The sequence below is a fragment of the Phacochoerus africanus genome, chromosome 5 (genome assembly GCF_016906955.1).
Source record: "Phacochoerus africanus isolate WHEZ1 chromosome 5, ROS_Pafr_v1, whole genome shotgun sequence".
Classification (NCBI taxonomy): Eukaryota; Metazoa; Chordata; class Mammalia; order Artiodactyla; family Suidae; genus Phacochoerus; species Phacochoerus africanus.
In genome coordinates, this window is record NC_062548.1 from 17986668 (window position 1) to 18000884 (window position 14217).

Consider the following 14217-nt stretch of genomic DNA (forward strand, 5'->3'; position numbering starts at 1 on the left):
CAATAGGGACGGGTCAAATACATCAAGGCACGTCCAATATCAGAACAGAATGCAATCACTAAAAAAGAATGAGGCAGATCTACAGGCACGGATGTGTTGGTATCTCTGAGACGAATGATGTGGAAAAAGCAGGCCCAGAATAGTATCATAAATACACGCACAAGGTGAGCTGCTACGAGTGACGACATCCAGGAAATGTGACTGGGCTTAGGGGTGGGAGGAGAGATTTTTCCTTTTCGTTGTATAACCTTCCGGATTATCTGAGAATTTTCCACATACGTATATTATTTTTATACTTGAAATTAGCTAACATACCTAAAAGCACATGTTTAGAAACTCGCTAATGGGTAAGGTATACAGGTATATCTAACTTGTTAACAAATTTTTAAAAACTAAAACCTGGCTGAAACTCATCCTCTTCCTAAGTTCATATAACCACAATCAAATGACACACCATGTCCCTGCATCTCTGTCACTTTAATTCAAAGGCATGTACCGTAAAATTACTCCTTTGGGATACAGTTCTACAAACGCCTAAAACCATGTAACCACCACCACAATGAGATACAGAACGGCTCCTCGGTTCCCTAAAATGCCTCCTTTGATGATCAAACCCTTCTCCCAACTTCCAGCCACCAGCAACCACGGATCTGTTCTATGACGCCCTCGTTTGCCTTTTCCAGGATGTCTTATAGATGGACTCGTACAGAATGCAGCCTTTTAACACTGTGCCTGTTCTTTCCATGCCATGGCTTTTCTGGCCATCATCTCTGGCCAGAGCTATCACAGCGTACTCGATTGTGCTGATCTTTAATTGATGGACAAACACATAAATGATCTTCCCTGCCCTCTGCTAGGTCACACCTAGCATGGAATGAGCTAGGATGCCAAACGGCCGATATAAATGCTCAGATCTCAACTCAGTGCTGCTCAACGAGGTAGGAGGCTGACAGGCCAGTGGGAGCCTTCTCTGGGATACCGCTCAAAACACCTGAAGATTTCCTACAGACTATTTCTAATCCGCTGAGCACACCTGCTCGAGGACAGACACCACAACGCCAATGTAACAGGAAAAGAGAGGGTGACCCCTCTAAGGCCCTGAGGAAGGGGAGTTTAAGCAAGAGACAAGGAAAACTCATGAGATGAGCGTGGGGATTCCACATTAAATAATGTAAAATCTTCTCACTCAACTATGGGGCTTTAGAAATAGAACTCTAAATTTCAAGTGTTACACTGGCGGCCTTTTTCTTTTTTTTTTTTTGCTTCAAAAATCAACAAATCAACTTGTTTTAACAAACATGACAGAGCACTTTCCTCCCTATATGATGTTCTTTTAATTTAAAAAGCAATTCAATGATATCACAAATAGCTAGAAACCAGATAAAAAGACTTTTTTGACTGGTGGAACTTACAAATGTATAAACAAAATATTTATAAATATAAAATTAACAATAAAATGTTTTCTATATCTACAGTAATGATCAAGCAATATAATAGCACTTTCCAAAACTTTTTTTTTTTTTTGCTTTTAGGGCCACACCCGCAGCACATGAAGGTTCCCAGGCTAGGGGTCTAATCAGAGCTGTAGCCACCGGCCTTCGCTACAGCAACGCCAGACCTGAGCTGTGTCTGCAACCTCCACCACAGCTCACGGCAACATCAGATCCTTAACCCACTGAGCGAGACCAGGGATCAAACTCGCAACCCCATGGTTCCTAGTCGAATTTGTTAACCACTGAGCCACGACAGGAACTCCCCTACTTTTCAAAACTTTTAAGATTAAAAAGCAGGAAGCTCATATTAAATAAGCAAAATAACAAGTTAATACCAGTACATGCACTTCTTCTTGTAAGTGCACAGGACAAAAATATATAGCCCTAAGTGGCATCTGTAAAAAGAAGTTGGAAATTCTTCCACTTTGCTTTTATTATATGCTAAAATTCCTTAGAATTAAACAAAGTATTAATGGTCATACCCCTGAAAGGACAGAGTTAAAAGTAAAATAGACACAGCTTTCCCCATACAAAGTCTGTATTGACAATGTTTTTCACTTTTGTTTTAAAGTACATGTTTAACCCCTAGTAAATATGCTTAAAGCACTTAGGAGAGCACCTGATTAGGGATGAGAGATGAAGAAATTGTTTTAAAACTACTTTTTTAAAAAACGAACTTTTAAAAGAAATTTTATATAGAGGAGCTGGCACTTTTTTCCCCCACACCTTCTCCATTGTGCACAAGCTATCTCTTTTAATAAAAAGCTTTGCTTGCCTTTGTTTGTTTGTTTGTTTTTGTCTTTTTTTTTTTTGCTATTTCTTGGGCCACTCCCGCGGCATATGGAGGTTCCCAGGCTAGGGGTTGAATCGGAGCTGTAGCCACTGGCCTATGCCCCAGCCACAGCAACTCGGGATCCGAACCGCGTCTGCAACCTACACCACAGCTCACGGCAACGCCAGATCGTTAACCCACTGAGCAAGGGCAGGGACCGAACCCGCAACCTCATGGTTCCTAGTCGGAGTCGTTAACCACTGCACCACGACAGGAACTCCCTTTTTTTTTTTTTTTTTTTTTAAAGAAATTCTATAAAAAAACTATTAGCCCTTTAGCAAAACCTGAAATCATATGGTATTTATCTCTGTTTTCAATTCACTCTTTGAGTATATAAACAAACTAATTCTGAAGAAGGCAATTTTCCAAATAAATCATTACAAAATTTATTTCCATAAAAATAAAAACATTTTGTCACTTTAAAGCATTTTATTTTATTTTATTTTTTTGGTCTTTTGTTGTTGTTGCTGTTGTTGTTGCTATTTCTTCGGCCGCTCCCTCGGCATATGGAGGTTCCCAGGCTAGGGGTCCAATCGGAGCTGTAGTCTCCGGCCTACGCCAGAGCCACAGCAACGCGGGATCCGAGCTGCATCTGCAACCTACACCACAGCTCACGGCAACGCCGGATCGTTAACCCACTGAGCAAGGGCAGGGACCGAACCCGCAACCTCATGGTTCCTAGTCAGATTCGTTAACCACTGTGCCACGATGGGAACTCCTAAAGCATTTTAAATATGCCACATTGTGGGATGTTTGCTTAAATAATTACAATGAAGTAAAATGTCAAGCATATAAAATTAGTGATATGCAAAGTAAAAAGTTTCAAGATTTGTTAATGGGACCCTGTCTAATTCTTGTTTTTACTTTATTTCACAGTTTAAATTTACTAAACAGAAATTGTGTGGAAATTTTTTGGGGGGATCAAATAAATTTTTGGAGTTTAGGGATAACAATTATGAACAACTAGGAAAAGGGCACAATGAAAGTTTCTAAAAATATAGGAAATCTCATTAAGAAATGCTCACCAAAGTAACCACTACTCATAGTTCTTTATTTTAAATTTTTAAAATTATAGTTGATTAAAAAAAATTTTTTTTTTGTTTGCTTTTTTTTAGGGACACACCTGTGGCATATGGAGGTTACCAGGCTAGGGGCTGAATCAGAGCTGAAGCTGCCCGCCTACATCACAGCTCACGACTATGCTGGATCCTTAACCCACTGAGCGAGGCCAGGGTTCAAACCTGCAACCTCATGGTTCCTAGTTGAATTTGTTTCCACTGCGCCACCACGGAAATTCCTAAAAAAATTTTTTTTTTTAATTGTAGTTGCTTGTACTAATAGTTCTTAAAATACATAGACAAAAATACATAGACAAACATATACCATGTGCACACATATTGATATTTAATTCCTAGGGGTTTAATACTTTATAAAACAAGACAGCGTGATAAAGAATTATTGGCAGACTGAATCTGGAGGGGAAAAAATTCCAAAGCAATCTCTTCCTCTTTAGAATTTAAGGGAATTTCAAGTTTATAAGCACACAGCTCCTGCACTGGACTAAGTGGTTTGTCTATACCTACTCTTTTAATCCTTGGAACAATCTAGCAAGGTAGATGTTATCGCCTTTTACAGACTAGCTCCGAGAGGTTATTACACAACTTGAGCTAAGAAGTAGCAAGAGAAAACTACGAACCAAGATCCATAAAGTTCAAAATATTGTCACTAAAAAGGTATGCCTCCCCACCACAAATCTCCCCAAGTGAGCACCTGTTCCGGATTTTAATACCAGAGGGATTTACTTTAGGATGGGGAAAATGAGATAAGGAATAGGACAACACTCTGTAAACTAAACATTAACCTAAGAAAGAGTCAACATCACGGGACAACCACAAGCATCCGAGTGCTGCCTGCTTGTCACACTTGGGTAGCAACTGTCTTGACAAATGGAAAGCGACATGGCCCAACATTAGCCCCAACTGACAGAGTGGCAAGTGACCAAAGGTGCCTCATGTGCCCAGTCCATTCGGCTGTCCAAGCTGAATCACGGAAGGGGGAAGAGGCGGCCATGCCAATAGCTGTCAGGGTGACAAGACCCAGGCGGGGCTGCTTTAGAGACAAATGTCACGATCAGCTGTCTTTATAACATCATCTAGATGCTGGGTGGCACGTTCTACAAAACACTAGCCTTTAAACACAGTAAGCATTGGGTACTGGTGGATATAAAGATCAGGCAGTGCCTAGCCTGCCCAACTGCACACAAAAAACCTAGCAGCAAATAGCCAGAGCAGTCACGGACACGGCAGACTCACACACACGCTGTGGGAACTCAAGGGCACGAACCATCTTGGCCTTGGCTTGCAAGGAGCAAGAGGGAGTCCAGTGGAGACACTCGAGCTCTGTCTTGGAGGTGAAAATTCCAGTCAAAGGGAACAACGTGTCCAGGGGCATGGAGTCGTGAAGCTATGTGGCATATTTCTGGACCAGCAAGCATTCGGGAAGGCAAGAGAACAGGGTGGGGGAGGATGGTGCAGGACAACAGGAAGGCGAGGGGGGCGGGTGGCTCCCGTGCACCATGCCTACCAGCTGGACTTTATCCCGTATGCCGTGCAATGCTAGCAAGTTTCCAGAAAAGATCTGGGTGTAAACAACAGCCTGACAGTGGTGTGGTGGATGGACTGCAGCAAGAAGGCAGGCAGGAGCTCCCGTTGTGGCTAAGTGGGTTAAGAACCCAAATAGGATCCATGAGGATGCGGGTTCGATCCCTGGCCTTGCTCAGTGGGTTAAGGATCCAGCATTGCCATGAGCTGTGGTGCAGGTCGCAGACGCGGCTCGGATCTGGCATTGCTGTGGCTGTGGCGTGGGCCGGTAGCTGCAGCTCTAACTAGACCCCTAGCCTGGGAACCTCCATGTGCCGCAGGTGTGGCCCTGAAAGGAAAAGAAAGAGAAAGGCAGGGAGCATGGGTCCTGGGCTCCTGGCTGGCTGCCCAGCCCAGTAGTACCAATCAGGAGGCATTCAGGACTCACAGGATGGACCACAGATGACCCTGGTTAAGATGATGGCAGTAGGGATGAAGGAAAAACAATGCATTCCAAAGATACTCCTGAAGGCAGCATATGGAGTTCTCGGGCCAGGGATTGAATCTGAGCTGCAGCTGTGACCTACACCATAGCTGCAACAAGGCCAGATCCTTAACCCACTGGGCTGGGCCAGGGATTGAACCCACGTCGTAGCAGAGACAACATCAGATCTTAACCTGCTGCACCAGAGTGGGAACTCTGAGCTCTTTCTAGTAGGAAAATGTCCTGCTCAGAATTCGCTAGTTGTCCCCATCACCAGGGGCTTCAAGTCCACTCTCTCCGTAGAAATCCAGCTGAGCGCTGCCCACAGCTGCGCTAGGGGAGTGGTGGAGGCCACACATGCTGGAGGCAGAACTAACAGATCTGGCAACTGACTAGATGGGAGAGAACAGGAGGGGACAGGCTTGGGGAACCGGGTTTCTGGCCTGGACCACTAACGGAAGACAGTCCGGCACTGGGGAGAGAGAACGCAGGAGGAGCAAGCAGGTGCTGCAGGAGGAGGAAGAGTTAAATTCCGGGACATGGTCGTTTCTAGCACCTGGGGGAGACCCGTGCCATGTCCAAAGCGCTGAACAGAGGGCCCGGCCCTGAGCAGAGCCAAGTAAGATGTGCTGGCAAAAAAGTCTCCCAGGAAGACTTCCTCCTTCACTCTGAAACGGCTCCTGCAAGGTCACCCACAACACCCCTGTGGGTAAATGCAGTTTTCTTTTTTTTTTTTTTTGTCTTTTTGCTATTTCTTGGGGCGCCCCTGCGGCATATGGAGGTTCCCAGGCTAGGGGTCCAATCGGAGCTGTAGCCACCGGCCTACGCCAGAGCCACAGCAACGCGGGATCCGAGCTGCATCAGCAACCTACACCACAGCTCACGGCAACGCCGGATCGTTAACCCACTGAGCAAGGGCAGGGACCGAACCCGCAACCTCATGGTTCCTAGTCGGATTCGTTAACCACTGCGCCACGCCGGGAACTCCCTAAATGCAGTTTTCTTATGTCATCTTAACTCTTCCCTCCTGGAAATAACCTCCCCAGGGCACTTAGAGACAACAATACCCCATGGGAGTTCTCTTTGTGGCTCAGCAGTTAAGGAACCTGACTAGGATTCATGAGGTTGCGGGTTTGATCCCTGGCCTCGCTCACTGGGTTAAGGATCCGGCTTTGCCATGAGCTGTGGTGTAGGTCGCAGATGCGGCTCGAATCCCGAGCTGCTGTGGCTGTGGTGCAGGCCAGCGGGTGTAGCTCCGATTCATCCCCTAGCCTGAGGACTTCTGTATGCTGCAGGTGCGGCCCTAAAAAGCAAAAAACAACAACAAAAAAACAATACCCCACAGCTGCTTCTTTTCAGTCTCCCTTGCTGCTTCTCCTTCCTAATCCAGCCTATAAATGCCCATAGAGCCCAGGGCCTGTTTCTCAGCTCCTGCTCTACCCACACTCCTCAAACAATCTCATCCATCCCTACGGTTTTAAAAAACATTTTATTATACAAATTTCAATTGACTCTAAAATGCCATATTGAAACCCATGGATCTATCAACACTGTGCATTCTTATGTGCTGACAACTCTCCAATGCTGTCCAGACATCTCCCGTGAGGAGTCAGAGGTCCAGCAGGCCAACTGCTTAGCTGGCCTTTCTATCTGAATAGTGCACGGCCATCTCAAACAAATTTCACCAGGTCCACTGCCCTGGGTCCACCCCTTCCCCACCCACACCTGTTCCTCCTCCTCTGAATTCCTAGCAAGCTCTCAGTGGCCAGCACCTCGTGTGCCTTATTCACTGACGTTTCCCAACAGCACCTGGCAGGTGGCCGGCACGCTCACCTGGGCAACAAACAGCTCTAGGTAAATGGCACCAGCATCCTCCCCGCTGGCCATTACCTTGATTCTGTCCCCCTTTCAAAGCCAGACTGATATTTTATTTTCTATGTTTTCCTTTTTAGGGCCACACCTGCAGTGTATGGAAGTTCCTAGGCTAGGAGTCAAATTGGAGCTGCCACTGTTGGCCTGCACCACCGCCACATGGGGTCTGAGCCACATCTGTGACCGATGCCACAACCTGCAGCAATGCCAGATCCTTAACCCACTGAGCAAGGCCAGGGATGGAACCTGCATCCTCATGGATGCCATGTCAGGTTCTTAACCCACTGAGCCACAATGAGAACTCTCCAGACTGATCTTTTAAAAATGTAGCTCAGAGCATGTTACCCTAGGGCTTATACCTTTAAATGTTTTCCAGGGCTCAGAATAAAATGCAAGCTCTCTAAATAGCTGTAAGGCCTGGAATTTTCTGGCCCCTGCTCCTTGCCACCTGTCCTGTTTTCCTTTCACTCCTACCTCCTAGATTTTTCTGGGGTTTCCCAGCATGTCTGACTCCTCCCCTTCAGGGCTTTCATGCCCACTGACCCTTCAGGTCTCAGTTTGACATCACCTTGTCCGAGAGGCCTTCCATGACCTCATGTGGGAAGTTCCCTGATTTTGTCCCATGGCACCTACCTCGATCTGTAAGTCTCTATGGGTTTTCATCTCAGCCACGGCTTCCTGGGGAGAGTGACCACAGCTCTTACGCTCAGGGCCAGAGGGCTTCAAAGACATCCTATACACTCAATATGTGATAGAATCAATGAATTGACTGAGTCTAGACTGAGTCCTAAAGTTGAGGCAGTTAAAGCTTAAGGCAGACTAGAGCCCAGGAAGGAGTAGTCAGAAGGTACAGGGGACCTTGAATAGAGACAAGGACCCCAGTGTTGAGAGCATGTGGCCCTAGCAGGAACCTGGGGTATCCCAGGTGACCTTGGGCCCTTTAAGTGAACACCTTCAGGCGCAGCTTTTTTTTTTTTTTTTTTTCTTTTTCGGGCCGCACCCATGGCACATGGAGGTTTCCAGACTAGGGGTCAAATTAGAGCTACAGCCACTGGCCACAGCCATAGCCACGTCAGATCCAAGCCGCGTTCTGCGACATACACCACAGCTCAGAGCAACGCCACATCCTTAACCCACTGAGCAAGGCTAGGGATCAAACCCGCAACCTCAAGGTTCCTAGTCCGATTCATTTCCACTACACCACAAGGGGAACTCCCTCAGCTGTCTTTTTTGAAAAAAAGGAAATATCAATTTCATGGGCTTCTATCACTTGTGGGGAAAAATAAACAGTAGATACTTAATAACAGAATAAAAATAAAAGAGGGTTGATTTGTTGATCAACTTGGAAACATAAACATCCAATTTTGTAACACAACTTGAGCAGCAGTCCTTGCAAGGGCACTGGGCCTGAAGTGTAACAAACTTGGGTTCAAATGCCTTTTCTAGCCACGTGTCTTCAGCAGGTTGAGGTTCCTTCTCATCTCTAAGATGTAGATCCTATTACTTCCTTCTTAAGATTGCTACTAGGATTACACTGAATAAATAAGCTGTTATCATATAAAGCTGGCCCACATTAAGAGTTTAACAGGTACTTCCTTCCCTTTTCCATTTTTTGAAATGCCAACTGTATTTCCTAGAGGCTCACTATTGAAGATAAACAACAAGATAAAATTCATATAACCTAACGTAAATAAACCGGGAAAGCAAATGGATGTGTAAATTGGTTGATGGGAGCTCTGGCTTTTCAACTGGGCAAACAGGACATGGCTGTGTCCGGGATGGACTCAGAAAATCGAATATGTAATCCAATGAGGTTAGGAAAAAAGTTTAAACATGAACCCAACCCCTACTTCGTGCTGATAACTGTACATACTTTTTTGATCCACTACCTACTTTTCAATGCAAGTCAACAACTGTCCGTAAGGCGGACACCTCTTGGCTACTTCCCCAATCTCCACTGAGGGATCGCCGGGGCCGATGTATTATTTTATTTCTTCACAGCAACCTAGGAGGTGAGTGGTAGGTACCTCCACTACCGTTTACAGATGCTGACACTGAGGCTTTGCGCGGGCGAGCAGCTTTCTCAGGACGCCCTGCAGGAACCCCGAGGCCCAAGTTCAAGGCCTGCGGCCTCAGCCACGCGCCGGCCGCTCCCCCACGACTCCGGCTCGCGCAGGGTCAAGGTCCAACAGGCCGGGCCGGCTCCGCGCGCGGACGTGGCTTCGGCGCTGGGTGTCATTCCCGCCATGACCTTGAGCCCCGCCGGCCCGGCGGCAGGCGCTCCGACCCTGCCGAGGCTCCGGCTCGCCCCGCCACGCGGACCGCGGCCCCAGCCCAGCCGCCCCACAGCCCCGGCGGCCCTGCCCCATGGGAACGCTACCGAGCCAGGGCGGAGACCCGCGCTGGGACCCCGCGCCCTCCGCCCCGCGGCGGCCCCTCCCCGGCCGCTCCCGGAAAGGGCGGCGCTGCTCACCGGAGCCCGGGCAGTAGGCTGCAGGGGGCGGCCCGCCACAGGAAGCCGCCGCCTGAGGCCGCTCCGCCGGCGCGCAACACTCGCACCGCCATCTTGCTCCGGAGCCTCGACTCCCACCGCCCCGGCCTCCGCTGACGCCGCCGCCGCCGCCGCCGCCGCCGCCGCCGCCGCGACCCCTCCCCCGGCCGGGCCCGCCGAGGCGGGGGGCGGGGCGGGGCGGGGCAGGGCGTGCGGCCGCTGCAGTGCGGGGCGCGACCGCCAGGGGGAGTGGGGCCCAGGACGCTGCACCGCGGGGAGCGGCCGCCAGGGGGAGCGGGGGGGGGGGGCGCAGAGGTCTTGTCCTCAGTGCGTCCTGGCACTGAGGTCCCGGAGTCGCAAGAAAGCAGCGGGAAGCCTGACGGCAACAGATTTTGAGACTTCAAGCTCCGACGAAAGGAGCTCGGTGCCCAGCACAGGGGCCACGCAGGGGTCGAGGGCAAGGCTTGAACATACGTGGAGAGATTCACCGGAAGAGAGTAGCACAGTTCCTAGGGGAATCCAGGGCCTGAGGGCGAATCTGAGAGGCAGCTTCTTTTTAGATTTTGCACCATGTACATACATTGCCTTTTCAAAAATAGATTACGCTTTAATAAAAGCATTCTCGTTCTGGATGGAAACATACTCAGATACTCTCGTGGTCTCCGGACTCCTTGTTCTGTTGATGTGAGCACGCCGCTGGGTATGAAATGATCGGAGTGTGTCAAGTGTGAGAATGGAGAGATTGACAAGACCGGAAGGGAGCCCAGGCTGGAGAGTGCGTCCCCAGGGGTGCCTGGAAAGTGGAAGAAAAACCCTGGGGAGCTGGCACAGCGGCCTGGTCCCAAGGAAAGAGCAGACAGGTGGAGGGAGGGAGAACTCCGGCCGCCCAAGGAAACAGCTTAAACAAAGGCGTGGGTTGAAGTTCCCGTCGTGGCTTGCTGGTTAATGAACCCGACTAGTATCCACGAGGATGCAGGTTCCATCCCTGGCCTTGCTCAATGGGTTAAGGATCTGGCGTTCCGTGAGCTGCAGTGTAGGTCGCAAGTGCGGCATCGGATCTGATTTTGCTGTGGCTGTGGTGTACGTTCAACCTCTAGCCTGTTTGGGAGAAATGTATCCTGTGGGGAAATAAAAGAACCACTGATAGAATCATGAAACCGCAGCTAAGAGCTAGACAGAAAATTGAGGAGCAGTTAAGCTCCTATTAGATCCCTAGCCTGGGAACCTCCATATGGCGTAAGTGCGGCCCTAAAGAGACAAAAAGACCAAAAAAAAAAAGAAAATGGGGAGAAACAGGGGAGGAGCTTCCCAGCCACCAAAGGGGGCATTTTCATGGCCCAGAGGAAATTGTCCTTAGGACTGGGTAGCTGACAGATCTCTAGGAGGGGTGGGGACAGGCACTCAGTTTGTGTGTGGGGGGGGGTCTCTGGAGTTGGTAATTCTAAAGATGAAGGGAGGAGGAGGGGGCTTCAGGGCTGAGTCCCACAATGTTAATATGGCAAGGAGCCACCAGGAGGGCAGAAATGGGTCCTGTGGATGGAGGAGTGGCAACAAGGATTTGCTCCACACCAGGGAGAGGCATGTGGCGGGAAGGCGATCAGGCACAGAGGGACAGGTGGCCACAGGCTGAGTGGGTGAGGTTGTTCCTGATCTCAACTGGCTTATGCTTCTTGGGGCGGTGGAGGTGGCAGAGACCCAAAAGGGAGGCTGGTGTGAGCTCTCCCCAGGGCGGAAAGGACAGGTCCCCATCCTGGACTGTGGGAGGCAGGGCCTCTTAAAGCCAGTGATGCTGATGTGACTTTCTAACACATTCCCTAGATTTCTCAGTTCTATTTCGGGAGACAAATGCTTTCAAATCTATTTTCCTGAAATGTAAACTTGATAGGCGTTTCTTTGATGACTTGGCTCTTGGGTTCTTTATTAGGCCACTCATTCTGCCCTTTTTTTTTTTGTCCACAACCTCAGCATGTGGAAGTTCCCAAGCCAGGGATTGAACCCATGCAACCGTTGAGGTCTGCACCATAGCTGTGACAACACCAAATCCTTAACCTGCTGTGCCACACGCAAACTTCCTTGTTCTTCACTTTTTTCTCCACTATCATTTTGCTCCAAGTTCTATTAACCCAGTGCATTTTACTGAAGGGAGGGAGGTGCTCCATATTTATAGGTGTGTGGCTTAGGTTCCAATATCATAGGATAAACATTAGGCATCTTCCTGGAGTTTAATTCTTACATCAAGATTTCCAGGAAAATATCTATGTTAAAATTAAAATGATACATTAGAGCATATGTAAGCATTTAAAGTACTTGAGCTTTTATTTCTATTCTTTTTTGCTTTTTTTAGGGCCGCACCCACGGCATATGGAGGCTCCCAGGCCAGGGGTCCAATCGGAGCTACAGCTGCCGGCCTACACCACAGCCACAGCAACGTCAGATCCAAGCTGTGTCTGTGACCTACACCACAGCTCATGGCAACCCTGGATCCTTGACTTGCTGAGTGAGGCCAAAGATTGAAACTGCATCCTCACAGACACTATGTCGGGTTCTTAACCCACTGAGCCACAATGGGAACTCCACTATCTGCGCTTTTAGAGATGGCTCGGACGGGTGTCCTGTCCCCTCCAGGATAACCAATACCCCACGCTCCCACCTAGACAGTCTTAGATGCTCCCCTTTCACTCACCCTCCCTGGCGCCAAGCCTGCAAGTTCCTCTTGGCACATAATCTAACTTCTTTTCAGCTTCCCTGCCCGACTCAGTTTACATCTTAGAACCAATCTTTGAACAGGTCACTGTCTCCCGACCTCTAATCTTCTCCGTTCCCGTCTATTCCTGACACGGATGCTATTATCTTACGGAAATGTGAATCTAAATATATCACTCTTTAAAACATTAAGTAATGGGGGTTACTTAATGTTTTAATTAAGTTCTAATTAGAACTACTAGAAATACTTCTAATTCCAGAATTTCTCTAAGTTCCACCCATGTCCAATGTCCCAATGTGCTCACTGCTTTCAGAACCCCTTGGTCATGCTTCCTCTCATCCTTCGAGGACTTCATATACTCCCTTCCCTCTGCCAGGAACGCCCTTTTCACATGCCTCATGCACTAACCTTAAGACTTGTCCTTTAAGATTCAGTTCTAGCACTATCTCATCTCTTCTGGAAAGTTACCCTAACTTCACCCCACTCATGTGCTTCTGTTTGTCATGAAGGAATCTGTGCATCCCTCCCAGGAGATTATGAGCCCTGAGAGGGCGGGCAGTGCCTGTTGTAATTACTGAAATGCTCTGCCTGACAATACATGTATTCCCTAAGGTTGAAATATGCTCCAAGTCCCTTTCTGGGAGCCAGAAAACTGAAATATAGAGCTCAATGCTTCATCAGCTTATCACAGGTTAATCTAAGTTATCACAGCTTATAATGAACAGCAATAATTCTGAAACTCAGAGTTCACATCATGGCTCAGCGGAAACGAAATCTGACTAGTATCCATGAGGATGCAGGTTCGACCCCTGGCCTCACTCAGTGGGTTAAGGATCCAGCATTGCCGTGAGCTGTGGTGTAGGTTGCAGACGCGGCTCGGATCCCACGTTGTTGTGGCTGTGGTATAGGCTGTGGTGTGGGATGGCAGCTACAGCTGATTCGACCCCTAGCCTGGGAACCTCTACATGCTTCGGGTACCGCCCTAAAAGAGAAGTCAAAACTCTGAAACTTTCCAACTCAAATGCATGTGTGAGAAGTTCTACAGCTTCATCAATGTATCAGATTTTAAGAACTCATTTCTATTTAATCAAGCCTAGGACATGGAATAAAAGAAAAATGGCAGAATTTGAGTTTAATTTTCTACATGTCAACATTTTTTTTTTTGGCCACGCCCAAGGCATGTGGAAGTTCCCAGGCCAGGGACTGAACCCGAACCACAGCTGCAATCTGAGCCACAGCAGTGACAATGCTGGAGCCCTAACCCACTGTGCCACCAAGGGAACTTTTTTGTTGGCTGTGCCTGTGGCATATAGAAGATCCTGGGCCAGGGACTGACCCAAGCCACAGCAGTGACAATGCTGGAGCCCTAACCCACTGTGCCACCAAGGGAACTTTTTTGTTGGCTGTGCCTGTGGCATAAAGAAGATCCTGGGCCAGGGACTGACCCAAGCCACAGCAGTGACAACACCAAATTCTTAACTGCTAGGCCACCAGTTCTTAAAATACAGAACTTTAATCTGATAAAGTCTGACCAAGTCATGTTTATTATTTCCCTGTGGAATTGGTTAAATCAGAGTAAAAAATTAATTTTGAATATATGCCATCAAAAATAAACATTCGCTTAATGCAGGCTTATCTATGAATAATATCAAAAGGTTTTCTTCTTTCAAAATAAAAAAATGGAAATGGGAAAAAAAAAAACACACCTTCTAAAAGTTTTTTTTTTTTTTTTTGCTTTTTAGGGCCAAACCTTCGGCATATG

At 48.0% G+C, this 14217-nt stretch overlaps 1 protein-coding gene across 1 annotated transcript in view; it reads right to left on the reverse strand.

The window, feature by feature from the left end:
* NIPSNAP2 (nipsnap homolog 2) overlaps positions 1-9889 on the reverse strand; it is a 31408-nt gene extending 21519 nt beyond the window's left edge. The window contains exon 1 of the mRNA XM_047779963.1: positions 9734-9889. Coding sequence (XP_047635919.1) covers positions 9734-9825 — 92 coding nt within the window. The 5' untranslated portion in view covers positions 9826-9889. The remainder of the gene's footprint in view (positions 1-9733) is intronic.
* Positions 9890-14217: the final 4328 nt, after the last annotated feature.